Raw genomic sequence first — 27,143 nt, forward strand, 5'->3', positions numbered from 1 at the left:
AAAAATGATACAACATTCTGGTTATAGTTAGAGAGACAGAACTTTTCCAAAACACAAACAGAACCCAACTGCATATAAGTGTCTCTGTTCCGACTCCGTTGAAATGCTTTGAGTGGCATCTGCTGGTCAGGGTAGGCAGTGCAGTAAAGCATCACCTGAGCGCTGCTCTGCGTTTATGGGCAGCGTGTCGCTGTCTCAGCTGCAGAAAACAGCCGTCGTCTTGGCCCATTCAAAGCCAAGTGTGATCATTTGTTCTGCCTTAAAATTCAAGACTAATCAGGCTTAATTTAACAATGCATCTGCATGATAGCCTAAGTTTTATTTTTATTAATGCTTATTCCAAAACGCCAGTCCGCGAAAACTTTGCCTAAATAATAACTTCAAAGACAGAAGTAGAACTTAAACGTTTGTTAGTGAATGTTACGTTCTGTGCTTTGAGTGAGACCATTTAATGATTCTGGGCCCCCCAAACTTTGGGGGCATCAGGAAAATGCATGAGTAAATGAGTGTGGGTTAGGGGTGCTGTGTTGATGTGAATGTGTTTTATGAGGAAACAAGAGTGACATTGACCAACATCCCTAAACAAGAACGACAGGCACAGAAATCAGGTGATGAATCCTTTATTGGAAGAAATGCTATTAACAACTGCGCACAATCCAATTAAATTAAGATCAATCACTATAACACGTATAAATCTCTATTCAACAGAATTTTACATAGCACAGGGTATGTGCTACTTTTAATCTTTATGTATTTGAACATCTCTTTGGGAAGCAGTTACATTCAAGCTTGCACGTAAGATTGTGTGTGGGGTTTTTTTTTTTGTAATATCTTGAGGCTCCAGCTGACGGCAATCAAGACCACACAAAGGCTTCCACCTCACATGCCGTCTCACGGACAAACGGGCAGGCGGCACACCTAAATCAAACTCTCAGCATCGCCTTTAACGTCTTTCATTATACTGTGCTTTCGCAGAAATATTAAAACCAGGCACGCTTATAAAAACAAGATTGTCTTCATTTTCAGTAAAGAAATAATAATCTGCAAAAAGCATTAAAGCATCCGTTTAACAAGTTTGCCAAGGGACATATCCCTTTAACTTCCTTCCCATTAAGGAGAGTGCAAAATGCTACTCTGATCTCGTCAGTAGCACTTCCAAGATTCTACACTGCAAATCAAAGTTATTCAAACAGAACTCTATTTATGTAACTGCAGCAAACCAATGTTTTCACACTCAAAAAAAGAAAATGGGTCACAGACTGGATTTTGTTCAGACTTATCTACTCCTGCCTGAAATGCTTAATCCATAAGATACTTGAGAGATTTTTCTCTTCTTCCAAACGGTCTTATTTCCATAAAAGCTAAAGTCATTCAAATCATCCAAAAGTGGGAAAAGCAGTGAACGGCACACCGTCAGTCCTCAGTTTCAACCTAAACCCCACATATTTTACAGAAACCAAGCACTGGCTCATCCGACCCATACTAAGGCATCCATGTTCACTGAGTGACTAACCCTCAATGACAGGATCCAGTGAATGTCTGTGATGAGTCAAATGCATTGGTAGATTTCTGCTCCTGGGAATTTTTCTTACTCAAAATATTCTGTTCTGTGAGCAGAAGGAAAAATAATTGATTCAGAGAGATGACCGATCAGATTGTAGAAGTGGTGGGTCCAAGCAACTAGAGGAGGCGGGACCAAGACATGTGATTGGTTGGTTCCTACTCCTAGTTGCTTGGACCAACCACCTCTACAATCTGATCGGTCATCTCTCTGAATCAATTATTTTTCTGTAAGTTAAACTCCGAAGAGCAAGATTTCAACAGTAGGGGTTAATGTGATGCTAGATACTGAAGAACTGCAGTTTGTTAGAGAAGCTGGTGGCCGTTCCAGGTGGCCCTGTGTTCTGAAGTAGAAGCTGCTTCAGAAACAACATGTTATAGATACGTTTTTGTCAGTAATGATGCAAAGGGCCTAATCGCCATCTGTGAAACGTCCTGGGTTGGAGTTTCCAGCTAAGGCCATCTACAGTATTTGGATAGAAATCAGTGTTCTCAGAAATCAGGCACATACTATGACAAATAAAACAAGCCTCTTCTAATCAAAGACCTTGAAACTTGCCCAAACTTTGTTTGCCACACTGCATTTTGTCAACATGCGGGTTCCTTTTCCATATAAATACAGGCCAGAGCGATATCCCTTCACCTGTTTTTGGCACTTCTTTGCATTCCCCTCATGCTTACCACCCAAAACACATGTGGATCACGGTGCCGGCGCCCCCCCCCCCCCCCCCTGCAAGGTTACACACTGCATCCAAGCTCCAGTGCCAGCAATGTGCAAGAAGAGTGCTGCTTGAATTACAGCATTAATTGTCGTACTGCAGCCACATGTAAAATGTTATAAAAGTATTCTTTTTTTTTTCCTTCTCCGCTGCAGAAAAGGAGAGGATTTTTGCCCTTAATCACAGTAAAGCATTTTCACAACAAATAATCAATCAGTCATAAAATGTTTTATATGCAAGTCTGGAGCACAATGCAGACAAGCTTGGTGACTGAATGAGGACTTCCAATTCATGGATAATCACAAACAACTACAGATCTCAACACACAGATCTCAACAAGCATTATAATACATATACAATAAAATGTTAACCCCGGCTGGGCCGTTACACGCCACGCTCTTCCAGCATCTTCACAACTGAGGAATCTCGTGACTCTGCTTCCCGCTTCCACCCCTCCCAGGTCGACACCCTATCAGTGCTTGGAACTTTCCGGACATCACTTCTTGGCTTTTAGTACAACAGAACATCTGGCAGTACTTTTCTTCAAAACATATTACTGTACTGTACTAATGAGCCAAACATGAGCCTTCATAAAATATTGTTTTCCACCAAACATAGTGATAACTAAGTAGAAGTCTCCAAACCTTCCCTAGTGATGACCAAACGACGCTTCATTGAGCCATTTGCTGTATTTTTATGCCCCACAAGATGGGATACTTATTTTGCTTTGGGGGGGTTCTTTGAGTCAGTAGGGTTAGAGAATACAGCAAATGGTTCAAAGAAGATTCATTTTGCCATCGCTATTTCTTCCTCAAACTATCAACTATCGTACCAACAACAAGCTAAAGTAAATAGGATATCAGTGAGACTTCACAGCTGTAGTCAATATGCTTCTCTGTTTAAACTAAAAAAACTGATTTTTAAAATGAAATTTAAAAAAACTAAACATTTTAAACCTTAAATTTACTTAAAAAAAAAATTTTTTTAATTAAAGCACTATGACAAGAGGAAACACACCTGTGTATAACTTTAATTGATTGCTAGGCCACTCTATGTATATGACAACTGACCACATGAAAGTTCCCTTCAATGTCATCGCGCTGCTTTTCCATTAAGACACATCTCCATCTTTGTCCAAAGCTGATGTCACCGTTTAAGAAGCTGCAGGATGGATTTCTGCAGTCTCTCTCGCCTACTCACATTATCTGTGGTATAGCCTGTTTTCATGCTAACAGGAGGAGCAGAGAGCTTCACACAAACAGCCCGTATCACCTGGTAACTGGGAACCCATACGCCCAGACCTGGCCTTTTTATTTAAATCTTCATTTTATCATGACGAGTTTTCAACCTCTATTAATAGAGCATCTCTTCCATAGCAAGTTTCTCATATGGTTAGAAATAAACATTAGTTCAGAAATGCATTACGTGGGATGTTTTGGCAGTGTTTCCTGTTATTTTCAGGCCTCGCACACCATTGTGGCGGCTGACTGCTTGTCAGTTTTGTAAGAAAATGGTTTTTACCCAAAGCAGTGCAAACATCATCCTACAACTAATAGTAGTAGTATTAATATAATAATGATAATAATAACAACAACAACAATAATAGTGGAAAAATGACTATCTGAAGGTGATCAAAACAAAATTATATTAACTTTCTCAAATGTTAAATTCCACAAAATTCTGAATATGTAAACATTCCACCCTAATATTCACACAGAATCATCCCTAACGATGCCTATGGTTATGCAGATCGTTGCACAACAGTTAATAAATCATGTGAATCTTACACAAGAGTGATATTATCCAGTCAAGTCATCCAGTCAACCAGCGGTGCCTGAACCTAATCAGTGAACGATACAAACTGTCTCCTTGCATAAAGTTTGTGCCAGAGGGGAAAAAACTGTATACATTTTCTCCTTTTAATGGTGTTTCTAAAATTAAAACCACCAAGACATGATCTGTCTCTGGAATCAAAAACAGTCACTTTAAATTGTAATCTGTGTTGTCTAAGTGGGCGAACTATCTTTCCTCTTACAGTTGTGGAGATTGTCTTTTGGAGGCTCACACAGTGAAGAGATACGCCCCCTACAGGTCAGTCATAAGGCATGCATTGGCCGATTCACACACCCAGCACTTCACCCCAACTTTGGACTGGGGAGGCAGAAAACTGAAGTACCTAGAAAATGGGAAGAGAATAGAGATTCAACCCCCCCCAGGCATGGAAAGTTGAGGCACCAACTTCCTGACTCACTGTGCACCCCAGAGCAATTCTGCTGACTGATAAATACTTTAAACCGATATTAAGACTAAGTGCTACATTTTAAATATGAAATATTCAAACTTCACACTGAGATGCAGATAAATAGTGTTGATGATAAATTCTAGCAACATGGCATGTTTATGATCACTAGCACATAATCACACATCAGACTTGCTGCCAGGTTCCCCTAGATTACAGGGAGTGGCTGCTTTGTTCATACCTTAAAAAATGAAAAATAAACAGTAGTCACCTTTCACAATCATAGCCCTGCAATCAGGAAATCAAGTACCAATGAATGGGACCTAAGAAAAGTGCCAAAGTTCATGTTCAAATGTTCTGAGAAATGTTCAATAAATGTCCACACCTAAAGCTAAAATACTTGAATATTAAAATATAACCTTACGGAAAACACAAATAATTTGTGACAAGACTAACCTTATAAGCTATCCACTTACTGAACCTATTATCTGTGCTTAGCAGGAAGGATGGAGTAATTTAATGAGACATCTATCAAGCCTTTAGTTAATATTACTTAAGTATAACTAGGTTAATGTGTATTTGGAAAGCATAAGAGTTAATCAGACAAAGATGTTTAGCCCAAAGTCAGATACAAAAGGTGGAATTTTCATTTCAAAAAGATACTTCAGATATTTGTACAAGAACAGCAAATATATTGGGGAATTTCTCCATGTTCTTAAAGAATACAGCCTCAATTGCTATATGATAAATAGCTGTGCAACATGGAAATCTCTCCACAGGTCATCTGCAAACAGCTAGAACAGTGATGTTGACACAGCCATGTTGAATCTCCCACACTCTCACGCATCAGCACATACACTACAAATCCAGGGATGAACATTTTTTTCATCCCTAGGATTTCATAAGAAAATAGTTTCTGCTGTATTTGGTTCACTGAAATATACAAACAAACAAAAAAAAAGGATTGATCACAGATTTATCAAAGTGTCTTAGGTGAACAGTTCAGACGGGACGTGCATTTTGAACTGCTAGATTCAAGTTTTAATTTGCAAAGATTATTCCATAGCATAATACTTTCTGAAAGCACGGACCGCTGGAGGCTACTTTGCGTTTCCGTTGGAGATTCATCCTCTTTCAAAGACCTGTCATCTATGTGACCAATAAACGGTGCTGGGCATCGTGCCACAGAATCACTGTGCATTTGTGCTGTGAAAGGCCTTTGGACACAGTTAGTCATACTGGTTTTAGACAGTTTTTTTCATGCGGTGGGTTTGGTGTGTAAATCTACCACCGTTTCTTAGGCAGAGCCCTTGCAAACAGATCAACCCCACGGAGATCTGAAAGCCTGCCCCATAAGCTGTGACTGTCCCAAAAACCAAAAATATCTCTGTGTCCATAATAAGTCTCCCCCCATTTAAGGAGCGTGGAAGAATTGCGATGTGTGGATTCACATTATTAAAACCTTTGCTACAAACGGTACAAGCTACACATGGTTTGATGTCATTTCCTCAGTACAGTGGGAAGCTAAATGTTGTGCATGTTTATTGTAACTAGATGCTGTGCTGAAATGAGTCACTTAATGCGACGGATCAGTGACGAGACTGAACAGTGAGTCGAGCAAGCACACGCAGGGCTGGGCGACCATCGCATTCGGGTCTTGTTCTGAATGTCCGAGACTGGACCTCTCAGAATACAGCTCAAAGCACTAATTCATTACATTAATTGTTTTCCAAAGCAGCAACATAAATATGCATGTCTTTTTCCAAAGTCTAAATGATTTGGGCATCACGTGACATTAATTAAACATCTGCAATTGCTAAAATTGAATGCCAGCTCCAAAGACCTGTGTGAAATGCGATGATGCATGCAACCCTGCGCCCACTTCCCTGGCAGCTTGGCCTTGCATATATCAGAGGATGCCCCAGTTCTGCTCTGAGGACCCCCGGTCACATGCAGGCTCACTGCACTGTCTGGTACAAGTAGCCCCTCTTGTAGGCACTCAGCGGGTAAAAAGTGGCAACAACGAACTTCCCGTCAAAGGTGCGTCCCGTCAGCAGTCTCTGGGCTTCTTTGGAGTCGCCAGCGTTTGCATACTCGACGAAAACCTGCAACCAGTAAGAGACCATTGCATATTATAATGCAAGCAGGTGAGATCAGATCTTTAATTTTTATTTTAGAAATAGATTTTTAATAATTGTGCGGTCTCACAGAGTTGACAAACCAAATGGTTCTTGTGAGTATGGCTTGAGTAGACAGCTAATGAGACTGATATTTTTAGACCATCCATCCATCTATCCATCCATCCATCCCCGCCCAGTAGAGGGAAACCCCACTATCACCTGGCCTTTTCCTGGATTCTCCTTGGGGATCAGCAGAGACACCACGGCACCATACTTCTGGCACTCCGTTTTCATGTCCTCTACGATGTCTGAGGCAGACAGAGCGCTCGGTCAGCACCCGCCGGCACCACCCGGTGGCGAGCCTACACAGTGGTGTGGCACCTACCCTCGTACTCCTCCTCATTGTGAAGGTGGCTGTCGTCGATGACGTTCAGCAGGCGGAGCACTGGCGTGGGAAGCATCACCAGATCTTCGATGTGAGGAGCTAAGGAAAAGCCGACGGTGAGTCAAACCCTGCGCGATAGGGCTCTGTACCCGTCATCGGAAGGTCACCGCGTCAAATCCCCTGTCCAGCAGACTGATTTCCACCATTGAGCTCTTGACCATAACTGCTCCTATGATGCTGTCGGACCCTCCTATCTGATCCCCAATATATGCTCTATAGGACAAAAGCATCTACTAAATAAATGTAATTGTCTCAGGCAGGGATCCAAAAAGCCTAACACTCTGTAGAGGAGCATAGACATGCAACAGTACAGGACAAGGTTCTGCAACAACAAAAAAAAATCATTAGAATTATTGGTCACATTGCAAAACAGTATTTCCATCAGGAAATGAATGTAATGATTTAGTGACATTTTTTTCAAATGAAAACCAGATATGTAAATGTTCACACATTTTTGCTATTTTAGAACCTGAAACTGGATAATGACTGACAGACAGACAGAAAGATGGATGAACAGAAGTGAACGGAAGTATCTGGTCATTGATTCGGGTTGGAGTGTTCAGTCTGGGGAATGAAGCTGTTTCGAAACCCAGTGGTCCTGGTTTGGATGCTTCCCCGACGGCACGAGGGAAAACAAACTGGGGGAGGGGAGGTTGGGGTCGATAATGACGCTGGAGGCTCTGTGGATGCAGTGCAGGTTGAAGATCTCCAGCAGGGATGGGAGACGGGCACCGATGATCTTTCCAGATGTTCTCACTACCCAGTTCAGCTGTTTCTGTTCAGAGGTGTTGCAGGTTCTGAACCAGACAGTGATACAGTGGGTGAGAACACTTTCGATGGTGCCCCTGTAGAAGGTGGTGAGTAGCTGGCCTGCCTCAGCCTCAGGAGGGATCGGAGCTGCTGTTGGATCTTCTTGACAGCTACCATGGTGTTAGTGAGCCGTCTGCCAGGTGCACGCCCAGGAACCTGCTACCACTGACCCTCCCCACGGCTGTGCCATCTGTGGTCAACAGGGGGTGCTGTTCTGTGTGAGCTTTCCTGAAGTCTATGATCATTTCCTTGGTCTTGTCAACATTCAGGAGGAGGTTGTGGTGGCTGCACCATGCTGTTAGCTGCTCCACCTCCATCCCGTATGCTGACTCGTCACCTTTGCTGATGAGACCCACCACCGTAGTGTCGTCCACACACTTGATGATGTGGTTGTTGCTGAATCTAGCAGTACAGTCGTGGGTAAGCAGGATGGGCAGCAGGGGGCGCAAGCCGGCATTCACCGAGATGATGCTGGATCTGTGGCCGCAGACTCTGACTGTCTGCTGCCTTTGTGTCAGGAAATCGAGGACCCAGTTACAGGTGCTAGAATCCACCTCCACTACAAGGAGGGGAGGTTGGAGGAGCGACGCTCAACAAGCACGCTTGGATATGACGCAACCCAGAGATATGGGACCCCGCAGATGAGAGACACATGACATCATGGGGTCACACATGCGGGGCCCCTCCCCCAATGTGCTACATACCGAAGGGAATGCTGAAGAAGGGGCTGCAAAGGGCTGCCTTCGCTGTGCTTCTCTGGGCCGGGTCGTTGTGGAGGAGGCTGGGGAAGTGATGAGAACGTCCCTCACATAGGTACAGCTCTGCGTCTCAAATTAAAACTAAAAGATCCAAAAGGTGAATACTGCCACTCACCTTTTGATAAGGTCTCGTAGGTGGTAAACCGGTATCGCTGGACCGACCACAATTTTACTAGCGAAAATGTGGTCTATTATCGCAGAACTTTTATCCTAGAGGAACAAAATAGACCAACAATCAAAGGATTAGGACTGAGGCACGTGAAGTAAATTTGTGTAAATCATCACCTTTAACAGCCAAGCCAGCTAGAAACTGATGTTCATTCTACTTGATATGGTGCTGATACTGTAATTAGCTACATGACGTACAGAGGCCTCTTTCACCAGGAGTTAAAATGTCTTAATGGGCTATCGTGTGGGGATAATTTGCTATGCATGAACCCTTCCTCTCCACATGATCACTTGCCTTCCATTCCTGAGATCTAACAGTTTCCTTCAGTTTGATTCCTGAGTACATTTCCAATAAGATGATTCCTAGACTCCACAGGTCGATGGCCGTGGTGCAGCCTCTGTCCCCCTCCATGCCGGCCCGGGCCAGCGAGTTCTGCAGCTCCGCTTCAGGGGCCCGGTAGCCATCCGTCTGGATGTACTTCACATCCTGCCGAGTGGACGGCCAAGTGCATTCGAAAAAGACATTAAAAGCAGGCTAAACTGCAACACTTACGTTTCCTTGAACAGTATCATATTGTTATAAAAACCTTTAACAGCTACTTTGAATAAAAAAAAACTCATCCAGTATTTAACAAATGCAGGTACAAATGACTGTTATGAAGAACAAATTTTATTCGAATGTTGTTTAATGTCATATTACAGTGGTGCAGTACAAGTCTGCTAAAACTGTGAGCATTATGCTAAATGCATTAGAGAGAACTTCTGTATGAGGTCAGTGTAGTTGTTCACATCCTATTAAATGTTATTTACATTGGAAAGACTGTTTAAAAATGCACTGCTTTGAGTCAAACCATGTTTTTCTACTTCTGACTAAGAATTTTCTTTAAGTAGACAGAGAAAATTACTGCTAATTTACAATTTTCTTTACATCTGTCTATCCATCTTCCTTGACTGCTTCTCTAGTAAAAGAATGCAGTGAGCCTGTAAGCTATCCCAGGATGTACAGGCAACAAAGCAGGAAAGACCATCAGTGGGAAGCCAATCCATTGGAAGTCAGACACACAGACCCATTATGGGCAAATTAGAGACATCAGTTCCCCTGACAACCAGTTTTTGGACAAGAGGAGGAAACCCCAAACAAAGATGAGATCAGCTATTAAAATGTCCTTATGAAGATCTTACCTGATGTTCCTCTTTATAGCTGAGCCCAAAATCTATGAGCTTGAAGCACTCGTCATCGGCGCTCCACAGGACATTGCGCGGTTTAAGGTCAGCGTGGACGTAGCCCGCTCGGTGCAGGAAAGCTAGGGCCTCCAGCACATCCCGGGCGCAGTGCTGGATGAGCCACATAGAATGGCCCTGATTGCTGGCCCTCACCAGCAGCTCAGACACGCTCACATCCAGCAGCTCTAGCAGCAAACAGCGAGTCGCCACGCCCACAGAGTTGTGGTTGGTGAAAACCCCATATAAAGTAACTGAGGAAGAAAAAATGACAAACGGATCATCTTATTTATGAGCTTGGGTCATTTGGTCTTTTAATCATCCATCTTGGATATGTGTCAATGTTATCGAAATCTGCAAACAATCCAAAAAACAGCACACCAAAAGGTCCATGGAAAATAATTCTAATAAATTACGTGTTTTGTGTTAGTCTTTTTTTTTTTTTTTTTTTTACTGATGAGCGTAAGAAACGATCTACTTTTGACAATGTCGAGTCACGTACTGCACAGGTAAAACATTGCCCGCGGTCCGCCTTAATAAGACATCACAATGCCTTACCGATGTTTTTACGCCCTTGAATATCTTCCAGCACCGATCTCTCTTTGTGATACCCGTAATCTCCGCCTTGCGCGTCCACCTGAAATTCCTTCACGGCGGCCAGGCTGGCTCTCCCAGAGCTGACGCGGTACACGGAGGCAGAGACGCCCTGGCCGAGGCGAGCCTGCACTTTCCACATTTCCCCAAAGATCTCGAAAAACACCGGCTTCATCGCCTGCTCTGCACTGCCGCGTGAGTTGCCCTCGTCGCCGTTTGATTCCGAACTGCGGCCAGCCATCGTGCGTGTATAGACCGGGTAACCGGCCTAGCTAGCTAGCTCACCCGACTGCAGTCAATAGTACACATTATTAACACCCTGACTTTTGGGTAAACTGTGAAATATCAGTAGTTTTACCATGCTCAGACACTCGTCCTTTATATTTATAGATGTCTGTAGCATTACTGAGCTGTCAGCGGCAGCGGCGGTGTCCCCGGCACATCTGAATCCGCCGCTTAAGCATATAGTTCGCCGGGACTCGTCACATTAATCAAGTAGTTTTTAAGGAGCAACGAGCTCCTTTCCCGTGACGCCTATTACTGCCTTTAGCTTTTCGACATTCCCTAAAACATTAAGGGGAAAAATAAGCTGAATGCCCCCGGGTTTGTTTGGGCGGCCATTTTCCCGGAAACGAAAGAGCTACGGGGCCCGGGGGGACGCACGCGAGATCCACACAGGAAGTGACGAAGGGCTGATTTTATCTTCGACTAAGAAGGTGTGGTATTGATCACAAGAAATACAATTTTGGGTAACAGAGGAAACGTTTTGGAGAAAAACTATAGTAATAAACTGTATTACTACAGACACCCACCAGGAGTGAAAGCCATACCTTAAAATCAGGAATATGATTTTTCAAGGTGAAAGATGTTCAGTCAGACAGCATAGTGGCTCAGTAGGTACCACCACTCTTGCCTCAGTCCTCCAGTGTTGCCATTTGAATCCAGTCTCTGCTCTGTTTGTGTGCATTTTGCACAGTCTCCCTATGTTAAATGGTTTCCCCCTTGGTTTGAATCCAAGGTTTATTTATATGTATGACGGTCCCCAAAGAATTAGCTGGCCCTCAGAGAGTGGAAGAAACTGTGGGAGGAAACAGTGCAAAGATATGCAGTTAAGCTAACTGGTGTCCTAAATTATAAGGTACGAATGTATGTGCCCTGCAATGGACTGGCCAGTCAGGGTGTAAACCAGCATTCTGTGCTGCCTGGGATAGACCCCAGGAAGGGCTGCTACACATCCAGGAGTCCAGAGTTTGGTTGTGTGTCTTGGAGAAAAAACAAATTTTATTCAAGGACCAGAGTATCCCTATTGATTTCCCTATCAAACAGACCTAAACAAACTTTTGGAATGGTGTCACTGTGCAGTTTTTTTGGGCAGTGACTGGGTGTCTAAGATTTTACAGGACGGAGCTGGCAAACCTCCAGGGTCACTGGCTAGAAGAGCAATTCATGATACTAATCAGAAACTGACACCATTTAAAAATTCATTTATAAATGTTGTGTTATTGTTACAGCTGCATATTACCTGCTTTATGTTTTTGAATGTGGCTTAACCAAAAAAATCACTTTTTGAAAATGTACTTCAATACAATGCTGTATATTACACTGGTATAAAAAGTACTGGCACTTTCTGACACAGTACACGATGACAAAAGAATCTGAAGTGATTTTCAATAAATATATTTTCAACAAAAATCACATTTGTTATTGTATCGGATGCTGGTGTATCAAAAATCAATTTAATGAGGTTTGATGTTACTTTTTGGCCCGAGTGAAAAGAAAATTATTAATAGCCCTTAGAAAATCATAGGGATGCTTAGAAAAGCCCAATATACAGAAAAGTATGAGACTAGAAATATATGTATATAGTAGGCCTATTTGTGTAACAGTGAAATATGTCAATGAAATGCAAATAGCAGACTGAAATTCCTAAAATAAACAGTGCCTTATACTGTAAGGACAGCCCACAGTTTAGCCTTTTAGGTAGTATGAGGGAGTTTACACAAGCTCTGCTGTAACATCAGTTAAGTTGAGCAACACTGGCAGTACGTGAGCATTTTTATTACGCACTTGGCGCTGCAGCACGTTTACGAAAAGCGGATTGGCCCCCTTTTACGGATAGAGACGCAGGTCCCTCCCGCCGCCTGTACGGGTCACCGATCGGCCATTTCGGTGTCGCCACGTCGGGGTGACGGTGACAGGAGGCGGGTCTCCGGGACGGCGGGGGGGCGGAGGCGGATGAGCCTCGGCAGCAAAGCGACCGCAGCAGACGGCATAAGGAGCGAGGCGGCTGGCGACCAGTGTGCGTAAGACCGGCGTTTCCCTCCTTATGATTGTGTATTTATATACTGAGATTGCAAACTGGATCACCGGTACTTTGATGGGTTTATGCCATCGCACTGCCGGGCCGATCGCACAAGGACATCAGCCGTCGCTGATAGCTAGTTGTGGGGATGCGGATTACAGTAAGCCGGAGAGATACATTGTTAAGGGTCAGTTTACTCCGTTGGTATGTGTGGTTTTTGCTTGTTTCCTTTTTGTAAATCCGGCTGAATTGCTTTCATTAATTGGACTCAGGATGCCGTTTCCCTGTAAAGTCTGGCCTCGTGTCCCCCACGCCTCCGATGGTCGATGTCCGGCAATGCGGTTCGAGTCCGGGTTCATACTGGGCCACCCTGAATCATGCATGATGAAGAAAGTCTCCCGCTGTAATGAGTACGTGGAATCACTGTTACTTCAAAGGTCCTTTCAATGGACGCATTCGAACGTCGGATGGTAACGTGTTTTATCTTCTTGTTTTCACTGAAAGTATTTCTGTGCCATTTATTTATTTGTGTGATGTTGTTCTTTGTACTGGGTGTGGCTGAAAGACTGGCCATTCCCATATCTGATAAAACTTATGAGTACTTGAAACTCTCCGGTTCCCGTCATCACGAATATCAAATGAAGATGAGTTATTAGTAACTAATGTTGAGCGCTTCGAGCCCCACTTACCGTCAATATCTAAACGGAGCTGGGCGATCTAATCAAAAATCGTAGCCAGTTATAATTGAAGTTGAAACGTTTTTCGGATCGAGTCACCAATCTTACTTCAGCGGCCCCTGGGATCAGGGTTCGAGTCTCCGCCATGGCTCCATGTATGTGGAGTCTGTATGTTCTCCCCGTGTCCTCGTGGGGTGTTCTCCGCCTTCCCCCCCACAGTCCAAAAACATGCTAAGGTGAATTTGAGGTACCGAGTTGTCCGTAGGTGTGACTGTGTGTGAATGGTCTGTGTGCCTTGCGCCTGTAGCTTCCAGGATAAGCCCCAGACCCCCGAGACCCTTATTAGGACAAGTGGGTAGAGAAAAAGGGTGGATGCAAGTTACTAATCTAGCCGCTATGAGTCACCAGTATTCCAGATGTTAATTGATCTGAAAAATAGGCCAGGGAGAGCGCAAATCTTTGTCTCTATTAATTACAATCCAGACGTATATCTCTAAATTTATAATAAGAGCACATAAATATGAAAAATCTGTTTCTTCTTTGCTGTTGTGGGTTTTAACAGAGAGAAGGACAAATTAGGCAGTCATGGATATCCGCAGAATCGTCCAGAAACTAGAAGCGGCAGGGCAGTCGCACCTCCTGCAGTTCTGGGATGATCTGAGCCCCGAGGAGCAGGCGGACTTGATGCAGGACTTGGAGAGCATGGACTTCACAGAGATCAACGGCTTCTTTGCGGCCGCCATGGTGTCTAGCCAGGCCAGCAGCGAGAAGGTGGACAGCCGGATGGAGCCCGTGCCCAAAGACGTTCTGGGCAGCACGACCCGCGACCGAGACCAACTGAAGGCGTGGGAGGAAGAAGGTGAGCCGCCTTCGAAATCAGAATCCTTACTGATACGTGACCAAAGCCGGTGGAAGTTTCTGTCAGCATAGCTTGTTGTGGGGCTTTAAGGGGCAGCGTGTGGCTCAGTGGGCTAAGCCTGTGTGCCTGTAACCAGAATGTCACTGGTTCAAACCCAGCCTCAGCAAGTCTACAGGTCCTTGAGCAAGACCCTTAACCCCCAGCTCCCTGGGTGCCGCTACGGGTTGCTGCCCTTCGCGGACAACTTACTCTACAAAAAAAAATCAAGTTGAGAAAGGTGTAAAGACAATTTCCCCACAGGGATCAATAAAGTATCGACTATTATTATTGCTACAGGTAGAGACAGCATGACCACAGATTACTAGCAATTAGAGCCCAACGTGCTTATAGCTCAACAAGTAAAGCATTGTGGCAACACCGTGAGGGTCATGGGCTCAAATCCCACAGAAATTGTTACCCTTCCTTCTACTGTAAGTTGCTTCGGATAGATGACTAAATGTAAGTTCAAGATATGCAGCTGATAGGAGTGAATTATTGTAATACATAGAGTAGTTTGTGCGTGTTCAAAAACAGACAACATACATCTGTACATATAGCACAAAACATACATGATGTGCACTTATAATGTGAAAGTCTAGAGTGATGTGTAGAGTGTTGCACGACTCTAAAAGGAGCCACGCACAGGACTGTATGTGTTCTTCTGTAGCAGATGATGTTTATTTTAGCAGACACTTCTGTTCAACGTGACATACCAGTGAGGATCAGAGAGCAGGGTCCGACACTCCCGGATGCGTTTGGGGTTAAGTCCTTGCTCATGGGCCAACAGTGAAATTACTTTTCCAGCCATGGGATTTGTACCGGCGACCAACTGATCATGGGTCGTAGCCCACGGAGCCACACATCACCACAAATAACCACCCTTGCTGTCTTAATGTGTAAAGACATCCTGTTTCAAATTAGCCCAAAAAAGGAAATGGAAATAGAAATCTCAGTACTTGGTGTTTTGTTGTTCTCTAAAAATGTTGTGGTCCCTCTTCTTAGCCAGGATTTGGGTGTGTCGCAGTGTGTGTGTTTACATTGCGCTCTCAGTAAAATACCATGCTGTAGCGATGTACGGGGAATTGATTAACGTGCAGATTTGAAAGGGCGTGAAGCTGCGTTTGTCGTAGCAACAGTCCTTTTTTGCCACACAAACATTGTAAATAATGTGGACAGCTGTCAAATGTTTTATGGTTTACAATTTAGATGTGGTAACTAGAATCTGCAATATCAAAAGAGTTTTGGCTAGAACCTAAAGTTCACTGCATACAGGAGGCTCTATCGCTCTCAGAACCTTCCGAAGGCTTTATTCAAGGGGCGAGGATGTAAACATCTAAGTGAAGTGGACTCGAGAATGGGAAGAATTATTAAGAGGCCTTTTCATGGGCAAAACTGACTTGTCGCCCAGTTTTCTAAATCAAGAACAACAAGAAATGGATCGATTGTTAGGGAATGACAGAGGGGCCCTCAAGTTACTGTTCTCTGTGTTGAGGGCAATGCAGTTACATTAGCCTCCCAGTGGGAGTCGGAGTGGGGGGCTGCACACATCTGTTTGTGCTTAAGTCTGACGTAAACGGGCTTCTCTGTGATTCATATGAGCCTCGGCGCGTCGTCGAACCTGGATTCAGCAGAAACAAACAAAACGAACTTGCTGACTTCTAAGGTGACGTCCTGGTTATGGGCTTAACCTTCAGAACAGTGACTCATTAACAATATAATACGAGCAGGAAGCTTTGTCTGCGTGTCAGTGCTTGGCTTTGATGAGGAGGGAGGAGGCGTGGATTACTGTGGTGATCTTTACCGGTATCTGCTTTTATCGGCACACTGATGAATATATGGCCTTAAGTATTGAATGGGATGCAATAAAAATACACACCAGTGACATTAGAAGAATAGTCCAATTTAAATAAGATTAAAGCTTCATAATCGTACTTTCCTTAGATATCGTGATGCTTGAAAAATGCAAAATATTAAGTAACTACTTTGTGCTCATATTTACCTCTTAATTCGTTTTTTTTTCCCATTTTCAGATTTAGTTTTTTAAAGTTTCCATGAGTGTTAAACTGCTTTCGGTCATTCTGACTGCATCACACATCCGCAGTGTGAATCACTTGGCTCTTGTGACCTCATTTCGGCTGCTGCGCCTCTCAATGTCGCCCCCTACAGGACTCCTTCGTATTTCCCAGAACAAAGTGGCCGTTCTTCTGCTGGCTGGCGGTCAGGGGACCAGACTGGGGGTCCCGTATCCCAAAGGAATGTGCAACGTTGGCCTTCCATCCCGCAAGACTCTCTTCCAGATCCAGGCAGAGCGGATTCTAAGACTGCAGCAGCTCGCAGAACAGAAACACCAAAGCAAGTGCTGTATACCATGGTTAGTGTCGGGGGGGGGGGGAGAGAATCAGCATATCCACTATATATAAAAATAGGGGTAGTAGAATTAGTATTTGTTTCTATGGATGATAGTTACAACAACCTCACTGAGTGCTTCAGAGTGACCATGTTCAGTTACAGAGGTGCATAAATCCGGTCCGGTAAATAAAACTCCGGACCCAGATTTTATTTTAACCAACCACTTGAGTATAAAGACTCAGTCACAGAGTGGTTGCTTGAAAGAAAATCTTGGTTTTTTTATTTACTATTTATTTTTATAACGTGCTAAAAAATCTACAGTATAGACCTCAAAACCAACATAAAAGGTATTAATATTTTAAATTAGAAAGACATTTAAAATTTAAACTGCTATAAATATTTACCTCCCATATCTGTAGCTTATCTGCCATTTATACATTCCAGTCACTTTTTAGTCAGTGTTAGATTGGAGAAGTGTTTTAGGATCAATACAGTTTGTGAGGAGTTAAGGAGAATTTACAAAAGGGCGATGAATGAGCAGTGAAGCGGGACTTCAAAGGAAGGTGTGGAAGACTGATCATGTGGATGAACTTTGGTGTCAGAATTGGAGTTTCTTCCTGAACATTTTTGGAGGATGACATTTCCACATTCTTAAGGTTTTTATTCATGTTTTCCATGTGGATGATAAGGTGCATGAAAGCCAGTATTGATGCACACACTGGAAATGCACCATCAATGGTGGTAAACCTCAGGGTCCATGGTAGGTGTGGTGGTCTCTATACCAAGAACATATGGCACCTCCTATCTCACAACTCTTATCTACAAATGTTCTCTAAGGACTTAAGGAATGATAGAAAAACCCAAGAGGAATTTTGGATCTTTTGTAGGACAACAGGAAACTTTTATTTTGACATTTTCGCTAAGAATCAAGAGATCAGTCTTTTTTGAGTTTATGTGGAGATTTCCACTACATGGGGCAGTTTTTACTTAATTTTAATTTAATTTTAAAATGGTCAGCCATGAGGTTCCATGAGGTTTGGCTTTTTAGGAGACTTACATGAAGACTGTATTGACAATGCTTGTATTCATATTTTGCGCTGATATTTTCGCTACTAAATTCTGAAAGATGACTCTGTCTGTATACATACGACCTGAAGCCCTCTTCTCCATACAAACGTGTCAGCCTAAATTTACCCTTGAAATCTGACATATTTTTGATGCGCAAATTCAAATATAAATTCGAATTCTTCCACATTTCTGTTCCGAACATCGAGAAGACTTATTTGTTAAAATGAAAGCCTTACTTAGTGTGCAGTCTTCAGAACTGAAAGTTGTTGTCCGGTGCCTAACAGGGCTGTTAAGTAACTTGCTGACTGTAGTAAGGCTGTTAACTGGAATTTTGTGTAATTAAATGTCCAAGCAGTTGGATAAATGAAGGTGAATGTCAGTAATTAATGAGCTTTTTCACCCCCTACCTGAGGTTACAGCCCAGTGTCTGCCAGAGCTTATGCTTATGATTTAATTGTCCTTGACTAATTGGCTATTCTTAAGCTTTTTTTTTACCAGTCGCTAATGTGATATGTGCCTTTCAGAGAAAATTATTTCAGTTATGAAGAGGGTGAAAGTAATTTAGGAAATGAGATTGATGAACTGAATAGAATCACCTGGGAAATCATTAGAGGCGGAAAAAAAAAACAATCTAGACGGGGGGGGGGGGGGGGTGGTGATCTTGAGCATATGACTGCGTATTTGTGCAGGTCACCCAGAAGAGAGGAGGGGGGGGTACTTATTTCAGTTTCATAACACAGTCACACTCAATAGGAACATTCCCATTCAGTCAAGGCGTTTTCACACCAGACTGTGACGCAGTGCACTTTTGATATGTGTCACCAGAGAATTTCCTGACGCCCACATGATATTTAAGCTGGCTTGCTTGTTCCGTGAGGTCATACAGTCCATGGGAAGCAGGAAGAGCTTTTCGGGCGATGATAGGTTATACAGATGATATTTGCTTGCGCAAGAGCTCTTCTTGTCGTGCCAGTCGTACAGCCGTCCAGTGGGTTTGACAACTTGTGCGCAGAGATTTTTTAAAGTTACCCATGCATGTAATTAAACCAGTACTGTGTACAAGCATGGGGGGCAGTCTGGTTTTAATTCATGTTCACTTTGGCTGACTTCTGTCATGTGAAATACAGACAAAATCATCAGTACTTAAAATTATAAACTGCAATTTCTGGGGGTGCGTGGTAGTTTAATAGTTAGTACCGTAGCTTCACACCTTTAGGGTTGTGGGTTCGAATCCCGCCACTAGCTTGGTGTGTATGGCAGGCTCTTTGAGTATTCCGGTTTCTGCTTCTGGGAAAGACACTTGCCGTAAGGTGAATTGGTGACTTTGTTGTTGTTGACAGAACACATGCTTCAGGTTTTATTCATGCTACGTTAACCAACAACGAGGAACTAAACAGAAATTATGGGATGTCCCATAGGTACATAATGACCAGTGGCAGAACCATGTCCTGCACCAAAGATTTCTTTTCCCAACACAATTACTTTGGCCTGAAGGAGGAAAACGTCATATTCTTCCAGCAAGGAATGCTGCCCGCCATGGACTACAATGGGAAAATCATCTTGGAAGGGAAAGGAAAAGTTTCCATGGCACCAGGTAATGTTTTTACCTATTTTCACATTCCCCAGGACCCTAACAAGACTGGAAGCGGGCAAATCGGATGGAGTCCCTGCAATGGACTTTGGCCGCGATTCCTAATGTTGCTTTTTCATTTCAGATGGGAATGGAGGTCTGTACCGAGCCCTGGGAACTAGCAAGATCGTGAAGGACATGGAGAAGCGAGGGATGGCCTACGTCCACGTTTACTGCGTGGACAACATCCTGGTGAAGGTGGCGGACCCCACCTTCGTCGGCTTCTGCGTGCAGAGAGGAGCGGATTGTGGCGCCAAGGTCAGTTACAGGCAGCACACCCTTTAGAGCAGGGTTCTTCAACTCTGGACCTCGATTCCAAATCCAGGCCGTGTTTTCAGTTCTCCTAGGTAGTTGTTTAATAATTACTGATTCTGATTGGTCAGAGGCTTCACACCTGACTGACAGGTAAAGGAAGGCTGGAAAACCAGCAGTGCTTGGACCTCGAGGACCGTGAGTTGAATAACCCTGCTTTAGAGCATAAAATGCTTGCACTGCTCCCAGTTTACTGCTAGGTGGTGCCATAACTTCAGAATTGCCTCATAGAACTATAAATTTTATGTAAGCCACAATCAGGTCCAGCGGCCCCTCCCTGAATATGCAGGTTCAACGAACCGCAGATCAGAAACATAAAATCGAAAAATTCCATAAAGTTCCGAAAAGCAGAACTTGAATCCACACGAACATGGTCTTTTTTTCATATCGATATTCCCTAAATGACACACTATAATACATATTTCCATAACATTTACATTGTATTAGGTATTATGAGTAATAAAGAGATGATTTAAAGTATGTGGGAGAATGTGCATAGGTTATATGCATATTCTATGCCGTTTTATATAAGGGACTTGTGCGGATTTTGTGAATCACAGGTCTCATCGATACCGAGGGACTCCTGTCTATACTCATGTACATCTGCAACATTTACTAAGTAAAATTAATTTTTAAGCCTTCTGTAGATATGAAAATATTCTTTGAACATTTGTGGGTTAAAAAAAATTAAGCAGATTCTTCATCCATAACAACATACTTCATTAGTAGGATCTATTTATCCAAGACAGTGTGCAGTGGAGACAGCAGGGTCAGACTGGGCATTATGGACCTTGGTCAATGCCTAAATCAGGATTTGAACCGGCAACCTTCTGATCACTAGTCGCAGAGTCCTAAACCACTGAGCCACACACTGTTAATGGATAATATATGTGCTCGATTTGATGTTTAACGATGCCATTGTAGCTCTGGCGATGTACCACGTTTTTCCTCCCATTTGCTGGGTTTACGGGGTGGGACAGCGGATGAGTCAGTAGCACTGTCGCCTCGTGCTGAATCCCACCTCCACTCCTACATGTATGGAGTTTGCATGTTCTTCACGTGTCACACGGCTTTTCACCTGCTACTACTCTGCTGTCTTACTGAAATTCAAAGATGGATGGATGGGCTTCATTGTACTGTTGATTGAATGGTGTCCATGATTTAAAATTCAGTCATGCTAGGTGATGGTCTCATATCATTAAATCAAATTGTTAAACAGTTTTTATAGTTAACATGATTCCTATTTTTTAATGGCCTCTTCACGTTTTACTCATTATATGGCTTATTCATTTTCGTAAGATCTTGTGAGAGGGACGTCATTTAACGAAATGCATAAACATATGAAATACATCAATACAAGCTCACGTGGCTTTTTTCACGAACATTCTGTACCTCATCCTGGCCAATCAGATGCAGCCTCTGGATCAGTCCTCGCCAATCCAGAACGTATGTGACAGCCCCAGTCCTATGTAACCCGATCCCAGGGAGTGCATCACCCGAAGCCCACTGGAGGAGGAATCCCCTGGCAGCCCTGCTGGGACGGGCCATCCCAGCTTCAGTTAACGGCTGCCCTCTCATCCTCCTCCATCTGTGGCTTTCCATGCTGCTAGTCTGTCTTTTACAAAAGGACTCGTAGCTGCAGACCCTGGGCTATTTATCATGGGCTATTTATCATGGGCTATTTATCACGGGCTATTTATCACTCCGACTGCAGTTGGAGGTTTATTTTTTCCTGCCGAACTTCCCTGGAATTGCCCCAGTGTTTCAAGTCACAGTTTCAGCAAATTTCCTTTATCTGCCGAAGACCACCCAGAGCCTACATTTTTTAATTTAGTCTATTGATATTTTTTCCCCCACTGTAGCAGTTGCATTTATGCCCAGGTTTTATGCGTGCGTATGTAGAGGCATGGCACACAAAACCGCGGTCCTCTCCACAGAGATCAGAAGACCTTAATTACTGCCGTGCAACACTTTGGAGATTCTGTGGGGGGGGTTGGGGGGCCGCCCTGCCGTTTGTAAATTATAAAGTACGCAGTTAATGTGGCCTCGCGCTCTGTAGCTCCGCCTCAGTGGAAAGCCATCGTCAGAGGCTACAGCTATAATTTGCAGCAGACATATGGATGGATGGGGTTTTTAATTTGTTGCAGACTGTATGTAAAAAGCCTTGGTTACCCAAGCTCACCCACACCCCCTGCTTTCACCATCCCTAACAGGGTTATCGATTAATGCCAGAGCTGACCCTACCCTGTTCAGAACCATAAGCAAAAATTGATTGACCTAGTTGTCATTATGACACGCTGTTCAGATGCAGTGCCCCCTGGTGGCCGTCGGACACTAAGCAGCCGCTTAATTCACTTACACCTTTAACGCCATACTATGCCATATCGTTGACAGGTCGTAGAAAAGACCAACCCCACAGAGGCGGTGGGAGTGGTGTGCAAGGTGGACGGCCGCTTCCAGGTGGTGGAGTACAGCGAGATCACCCTAACGACGGCAGAGAGCCGGGGTCCCGATGGCCGGCTTGTGTTCAACGCGGGGAATGTGGCCAACCATTTTTTTACCCTGTCCTTTCTGAAAGACGTCGTTAAGTGGGTAGCAGTAAGGCTGATGTCCATTAAGCTAGCATTCGTTAATGGATTCATTCATATATGGCCTTGTTTCTCCCCTGGTTTGGCTTTTCTGAGGTCAAAAATAGCTAGCACTGGAAAATAAAACACTGTAAATAGTTTATATGATGTTTTATGAGTTCTGCGCGTTCAGGACCTAGCTGGCCTTCAAAAAAAAATCGAAAAGCTCATATAATGAGAAGCACTGCAGTTTTGTTGGTCTGGACAGTGGGTTTCTTAAAGACTCAACACGAAGCTGTTTGATTCTCACAAAAGAAGCGGGATAGTGCTGAAATTTTAAACATGGCCTCCCCGTCTGTCTCGTCTCTGCAGTGTTCACGAACCCCAGCTGCAGCACCACGTGGCACAGAAGAAAATCCCATACGTGGACACACAAGGACAACTAATCAAACCGGACAAACCCAATGGGATCAAAATGGAAAAATTTGTCTTTGACATCTTTCAGTTCGCCAAGTGAGTGCGGTGATTCTTTCCACCTCTGTTTTAACATATGGCCTCTGGCGGCCTCTTCTTCCTCTGTAGCCCGGGGAGAACCGTTATGGCTGAGCGACGGGGATGCTAGATTCCCGGCCCCTCAGAGCGCGGCCCCTCAGAGCGTGGCCCCAACGCTATCTCTTGGCAATGCCAGAGTCACCGGTGAGGCTTGGAGTGCGTGGGTTTGGTGGATTATATAGTGGGATTTTCTGCTGTTGCTGGTTTTTGTTATTGGTAAGCAAGTGATTTGGGTGGGCAGATTGTTTAGTTTTTAAAGACAATGGCTCTAGATTCCAGGTCCGCTAAACACAAGTAGCTTAAAGTTGTTGGTGCCTCCGTGTCTGGAGTGGTACCGCATTGGGGGAAGAGAGGGGGGGTGTCATCGGGGGAAGAGAGGGGGGGGTGTCATCGGGGGAAGAGAGGGGGGGGTGTCATCGGGGGAAGAGGGGGGGGTGTCATCGGGGGAAGAGAGGGGGGGGTGTCATCAGGGGAAGAGAGGGGGGGTGTCATCGGGTCTTAGCCCTCTTAGTTCATTCCATCGCCGCTCTGTCATCTCGCCACTGTCAGGACCTTCGTGGTTTATGAGGTCTTGAGGGAGGATGAGTTCTCGCCCTTGAAAAATGCTGACAGCCAGGATGGGAAGGACAATCCTACCACGGCCCGGCACGCTCTCATGTCACTGCACCACCGCTGGGTCCTCAATGCTGGTGGCCATTTCATCGACGAGAATGGTACCAGAGTGCCGGCCATTCCCAGGTGAGACGTCTGCCTGGCCTTCCCCACCCCCCCGCTCGAGATCAGCCAATTGGCTTCTTGTGCTATTAAACAGCTTGTAATATCTGATTGGCTGGGTGACGACAGATGGATGGGACTTGGTCAGCTGAGTTCTATCTTCATCTTCACATGTGGTTATGTGTCGTGTGCGGTGGCAGGATCTCGACACGCAAAAAAAATGGGTTCTAGCTTGAAGAAATGTGGCTCAGCGGGGGATGATATAAAATCCACCGTTCTGTACAGTGATATGAAATCGCTTAGTTTTGTTTTTATAGCTAGTATATTAGGCAGCTTGGGACGACATTTTTACATCCCATTCATTTTCTGAACAGTATCTACACTGTTGAACATTCACCTTTTTCCACCTGTTTAGCTATGTATATATATATATATATAATTGTCAGGTCCATTCAGTTGGTACATTTGTTCTAAAGTAATTTAGCTTGTAACATTTATTATACAACTTTACATGACAAGAAGCCAAATTAATATTTAAGACATTTTGTACATTATAAATATAAATATATCACTGGCAGATTTTTTTCCCCATACACTGTTTTGCAACAGGTGCCCACTTTAAACAACCACATCCATCATTCATCAATTACATGCCTTTTTTTTGTTCCCATTGACCATATTTGTTCCTGTGTAACATTTCTAGACATGGATCCGCGGGAGGTGTCGGGCCCAATGTGAAGCTAAAGTAAATATTTTCAGTGTTGCATTACGTGCATGGTGATGGGGCTTGCGCTAATGGCTAGTGGCTAGCCGTCGTAGAACCTTGTTGATGCATTGAAAACCTCAGTCTCATGTGCGGATTTGTATCTGTCCACCACAGATATGGATCATATATGTACAGCTGTGTGCACGCATATGTATATGAGGAATAACTGTTTAATTGGCTGGTTTTCAATTTTAGCTACTAATCAATTAAAAGTGATGCACGACAATGAGGCATGTCTCTCCCAGTTGGCTGTTCTGGAGTAGAATCGGGGTTACTTTGAATCTACTGAGTGTGACATTTTCTTCTCTTACATCTGGATTTTAAACTATTAGACTGGTATATTTTTTTTTTATTGCTGTCATGAATATTTGGGATAAGCTTTTCTTATTAATTAACAAATTCTTTCAATCATAAACAGAAAGGCTTTGAGGATTTCTGATATATTGTTTTGATTAATCCTCCTTTTGTTTGTTTGTTTGTTCTTTCCTCTATAATTAGTCTTCAAAGGTTTGCACCCAGGATTTCTAAAATTGCACACATGTATCTCTGCTCTAATACAATCTATTAATCTCATGATCTATATTGTTTGGTGGATTTTTTTTTTCCTTCTCTGAAATAGTTTTACCAGTTTTCGTGCATCGAAGTCCAGAAAACCTGGAGGTCATTAATGTTTGTTCATCATGCTTTGGTTATAGCTTGAAGGACGGAACAGATCTACCAATCAAGTGTGAGATCTCACCATTGGTCTCCTATACAGGAGAGGTAAGCAGGGCACAGAGGTGGGAATATAACAGAGGGATTTGTTTACCAGAACAATAAACCAGAACTCAAGCAGGATGTTTTTTTTTTTTCAATAGAAGACGACAATTGTATTTTATAAATATTAGTTACTAGCTTATCACGATCATGCATTTCCAATTCAGAATAAAATTCAGCATATACTGTAAAGCAAACTTTGGGGGAAAAAGTAAACATTCACTGCAGTCATGGAGTAAATCTTTACTAATGCAGAAAACGCTCTCTTGGTTTCAGGGGCTCGAGGACCTCCTACAAGGCCGCGAGCTCCACCCTACCCTGGTCATCGACGAGAACGGCATCCACGAGCTGGTGAAGAATGGCGTGTGATTGGCTGTCTTCCTCCCCGCCCTCGTCATATCAGAGAATGTCGACATATATGTGCAATAAACCAAAGGAAGGAAGCTAGTGGAAGAGAAAAAAAATCAACTTATTTATTTTCATATGACCTTTTCTATCATTGTAGTATCTGTGGAATTAGCTATGCACTCATTTATAAGAGTAATTTATACATGGAACTGTACATGTGTTCGGTGTTTTTCCAAATTAAAATCCTGTTTATAGACCTATTTAATTAAGGTGCAAATGATGGGTTTTATACTGTCAGCATGAATCTAAGTTGTTTTTATGGCTGTTATTTCCATATGTTTAAAGACGGAATGTTAAAACATGGAATAAACAGGGCAAGTTCCTGGTGAACATGTTGGCATGGTTTCCGTATTAGAGGTCCAGGCCTCTGCTGAATCAGAGTTTCCAGAGCACCGAGTATGGATGGATTTTTGACGCGGCCGAGTCTGCGATAGTCATTCAGGAAATGCTGCTTTTCCGTCTTTCGCTCTTTGACATGTTTGGGCCGCCGTCACTGGTGGTGTGTGTCCGTTACCGCTCAGACTCCGCGTGATCCCGTGGAGCAGAGCATGGCGGCACCTCTGAATGACTTAAACCTCTTAAATCCGTTTGTGTCGTGATGGTGTGTTAGACCCGTACGTAAATATCCTGCGCTTGTGCACATCCACATCCATTAAAAAGTCATTTGGAGGAAAGTCGTGCATATTCTCCAAATTGTTCTTTGGATCTTGAAGTGAAATTCACATAAATGTATAGATGTTTCAGACTTCTGTACCAAAGTTTGATTTGAAGCTGTGCTGTTTTTACATTTAATTTTTTACCTCCTTTGAAAAAACGTGATAATATAAAATGGTAGTACCCTTAAATGCATAATGTGTGACGTTCCTTATACCATTTTTTTAGATTTCATTTTAATCATTGAATAAATGCTAACATGAGACTATACCAGTACATTCATAAGGTTTCTGGAGCGCTGTGCTTAAGTCCCCATTTGTGGGTAGGTGTGGCTGTGATTATGCCCAATCAGAAAGGCAACAATGAACGCAAATAAACCAAAAATGGGACTAACTGATCGGTCACCTCAACTTGACTGAGTTATCTGTAGGGTTTCAGGAGGTTTTTACCAAACCCGCACTAACTGGCTGCCATCTGCACACTCCTCTATGAGGAAGTTAGGGAGCTTTATCAATTGGCTTGTTCTTTCACTCGTAATGGTCGTTCAGACTGTACCTGACACACAACCCGCCACTTACCAACGTCTCACACATGACATGTTTTTTGTTTTCCAATAGGCAAAAGTGTGTAAAAATAGACGCCCAGCAGTGCTACTCTGCCTAGTGCAGTGCGACCGTCCCAAGGTACCCTACCGTACGGCAGTGCGACCGTCCCAAGGTACCCTACCGTACGGCAGTGCGACCGTCCCAAGGTACCCTACCGTACGGCAGTGGGACCGTCCCAAAGTACCCTATTGTACGGCAGTGCGACCGTCCAAAGGTACCCTACCGTACGGCAGTGCGACCATCCGAAAGTA

At 43.6% G+C, this 27,143-nt stretch overlaps 2 protein-coding genes across 7 annotated transcripts; one reads left to right on the top strand and one right to left on the bottom strand.

Moving 5' to 3' along the window:
• Positions 1-604: 604 nt before the first annotated feature.
• uhmk1 (U2AF homology motif (UHM) kinase 1) lies at positions 605-11,282 on the bottom strand. Its single transcript, XM_023794462.2, has 8 exons — positions 10,599-11,282; positions 10,002-10,294; positions 9,115-9,306; positions 8,767-8,861; positions 8,598-8,674; positions 7,024-7,122; positions 6,858-6,946; positions 605-6,623 (listed from the first exon to the last, which is right to left on the bottom strand). Exons 1-8 carry the CDS (start codon positions 10,873-10,875, stop codon positions 6,477-6,479), a joined length of 1,269 nt encoding a protein of 422 aa, XP_023650230.1. The 5' UTR covers positions 10,876-11,282; the 3' UTR covers positions 605-6,476.
• Positions 10,742-25,963, top strand: uap1 (UDP-N-acetylglucosamine pyrophosphorylase 1). 6 transcript variants are annotated; one of them, XM_072700028.1, is made up of 11 exons: positions 10,742-10,829; positions 14,178-14,472; positions 16,678-16,882; positions 19,347-19,522; positions 19,644-19,816; positions 22,265-22,458; positions 22,810-22,950; positions 23,539-23,727; positions 24,407-24,448; positions 25,165-25,231; positions 25,502-25,963. In XM_072700028.1, the coding sequence occupies exons 2-11, from the start codon at positions 14,199-14,201 to the stop codon at positions 25,592-25,594; spliced, it is 1,554 nt and encodes a 517-aa protein (XP_072556129.1). In that variant the 5' UTR covers positions 10,742-10,829; positions 14,178-14,198; the 3' UTR covers positions 25,595-25,963. The 6 variants fall into 6 exon arrangements, with proteins under 6 accessions (XP_072556129.1, XP_072556127.1, XP_072556126.1 ...); XM_072700026.1 differs by lacking the exon at positions 10,742-10,829 and adding an exon at positions 12,774-12,937 and having other exon boundaries at positions 14,176-14,472; XM_072700025.1 differs by lacking the exon at positions 10,742-10,829 and adding an exon at positions 12,775-12,933.
• Positions 25,964-27,143: the final 1,180 nt, after the last annotated feature.

This window comes from Paramormyrops kingsleyae, chromosome 15 (assembly GCF_048594095.1).
Source record: "Paramormyrops kingsleyae isolate MSU_618 chromosome 15, PKINGS_0.4, whole genome shotgun sequence".
Classification (NCBI taxonomy): Eukaryota; Metazoa; Chordata; class Actinopteri; order Osteoglossiformes; family Mormyridae; genus Paramormyrops; species Paramormyrops kingsleyae.

Coding starts and splice junctions, on each gene's coding strand:
- uhmk1 (XM_023794462.2), bottom strand. CDS start 10,875: ATGGCTGGCCGCAGTTCGGAATCAAACGGCGACGAGGGCAACTCACGC. Junction 10,295..10,598: donor TCAAGGGCGTAAAAACATCG/GTAAGGCATTGT, acceptor TTTCTTCCTCAG/TTACTTTATATGGGGTTTTC. Junction 7,123..8,597: donor CTTCTTCAGCATTCCCTTCG/GTATGTAGCACA, acceptor GCTTTTCCTTAG/CTCCTCACATCGAAGATCTG.
- uap1 (XM_072700028.1), top strand. CDS start 14,199: ATGGATATCCGCAGAATCGTCCAGAAACTAGAAGCGGCAGGGCAGTCG. Junction 19,523..19,643: donor AAAAGTTTCCATGGCACCAG/GTAATGTTTTTA, acceptor TTTTCATTTCAG/ATGGGAATGGAGGTCTGTAC. Junction 23,728..24,406: donor AGAGTGCCGGCCATTCCCAG/GTGAGACGTCTG, acceptor TAACATTTCTAG/ACATGGATCCGCGGGAGGTG.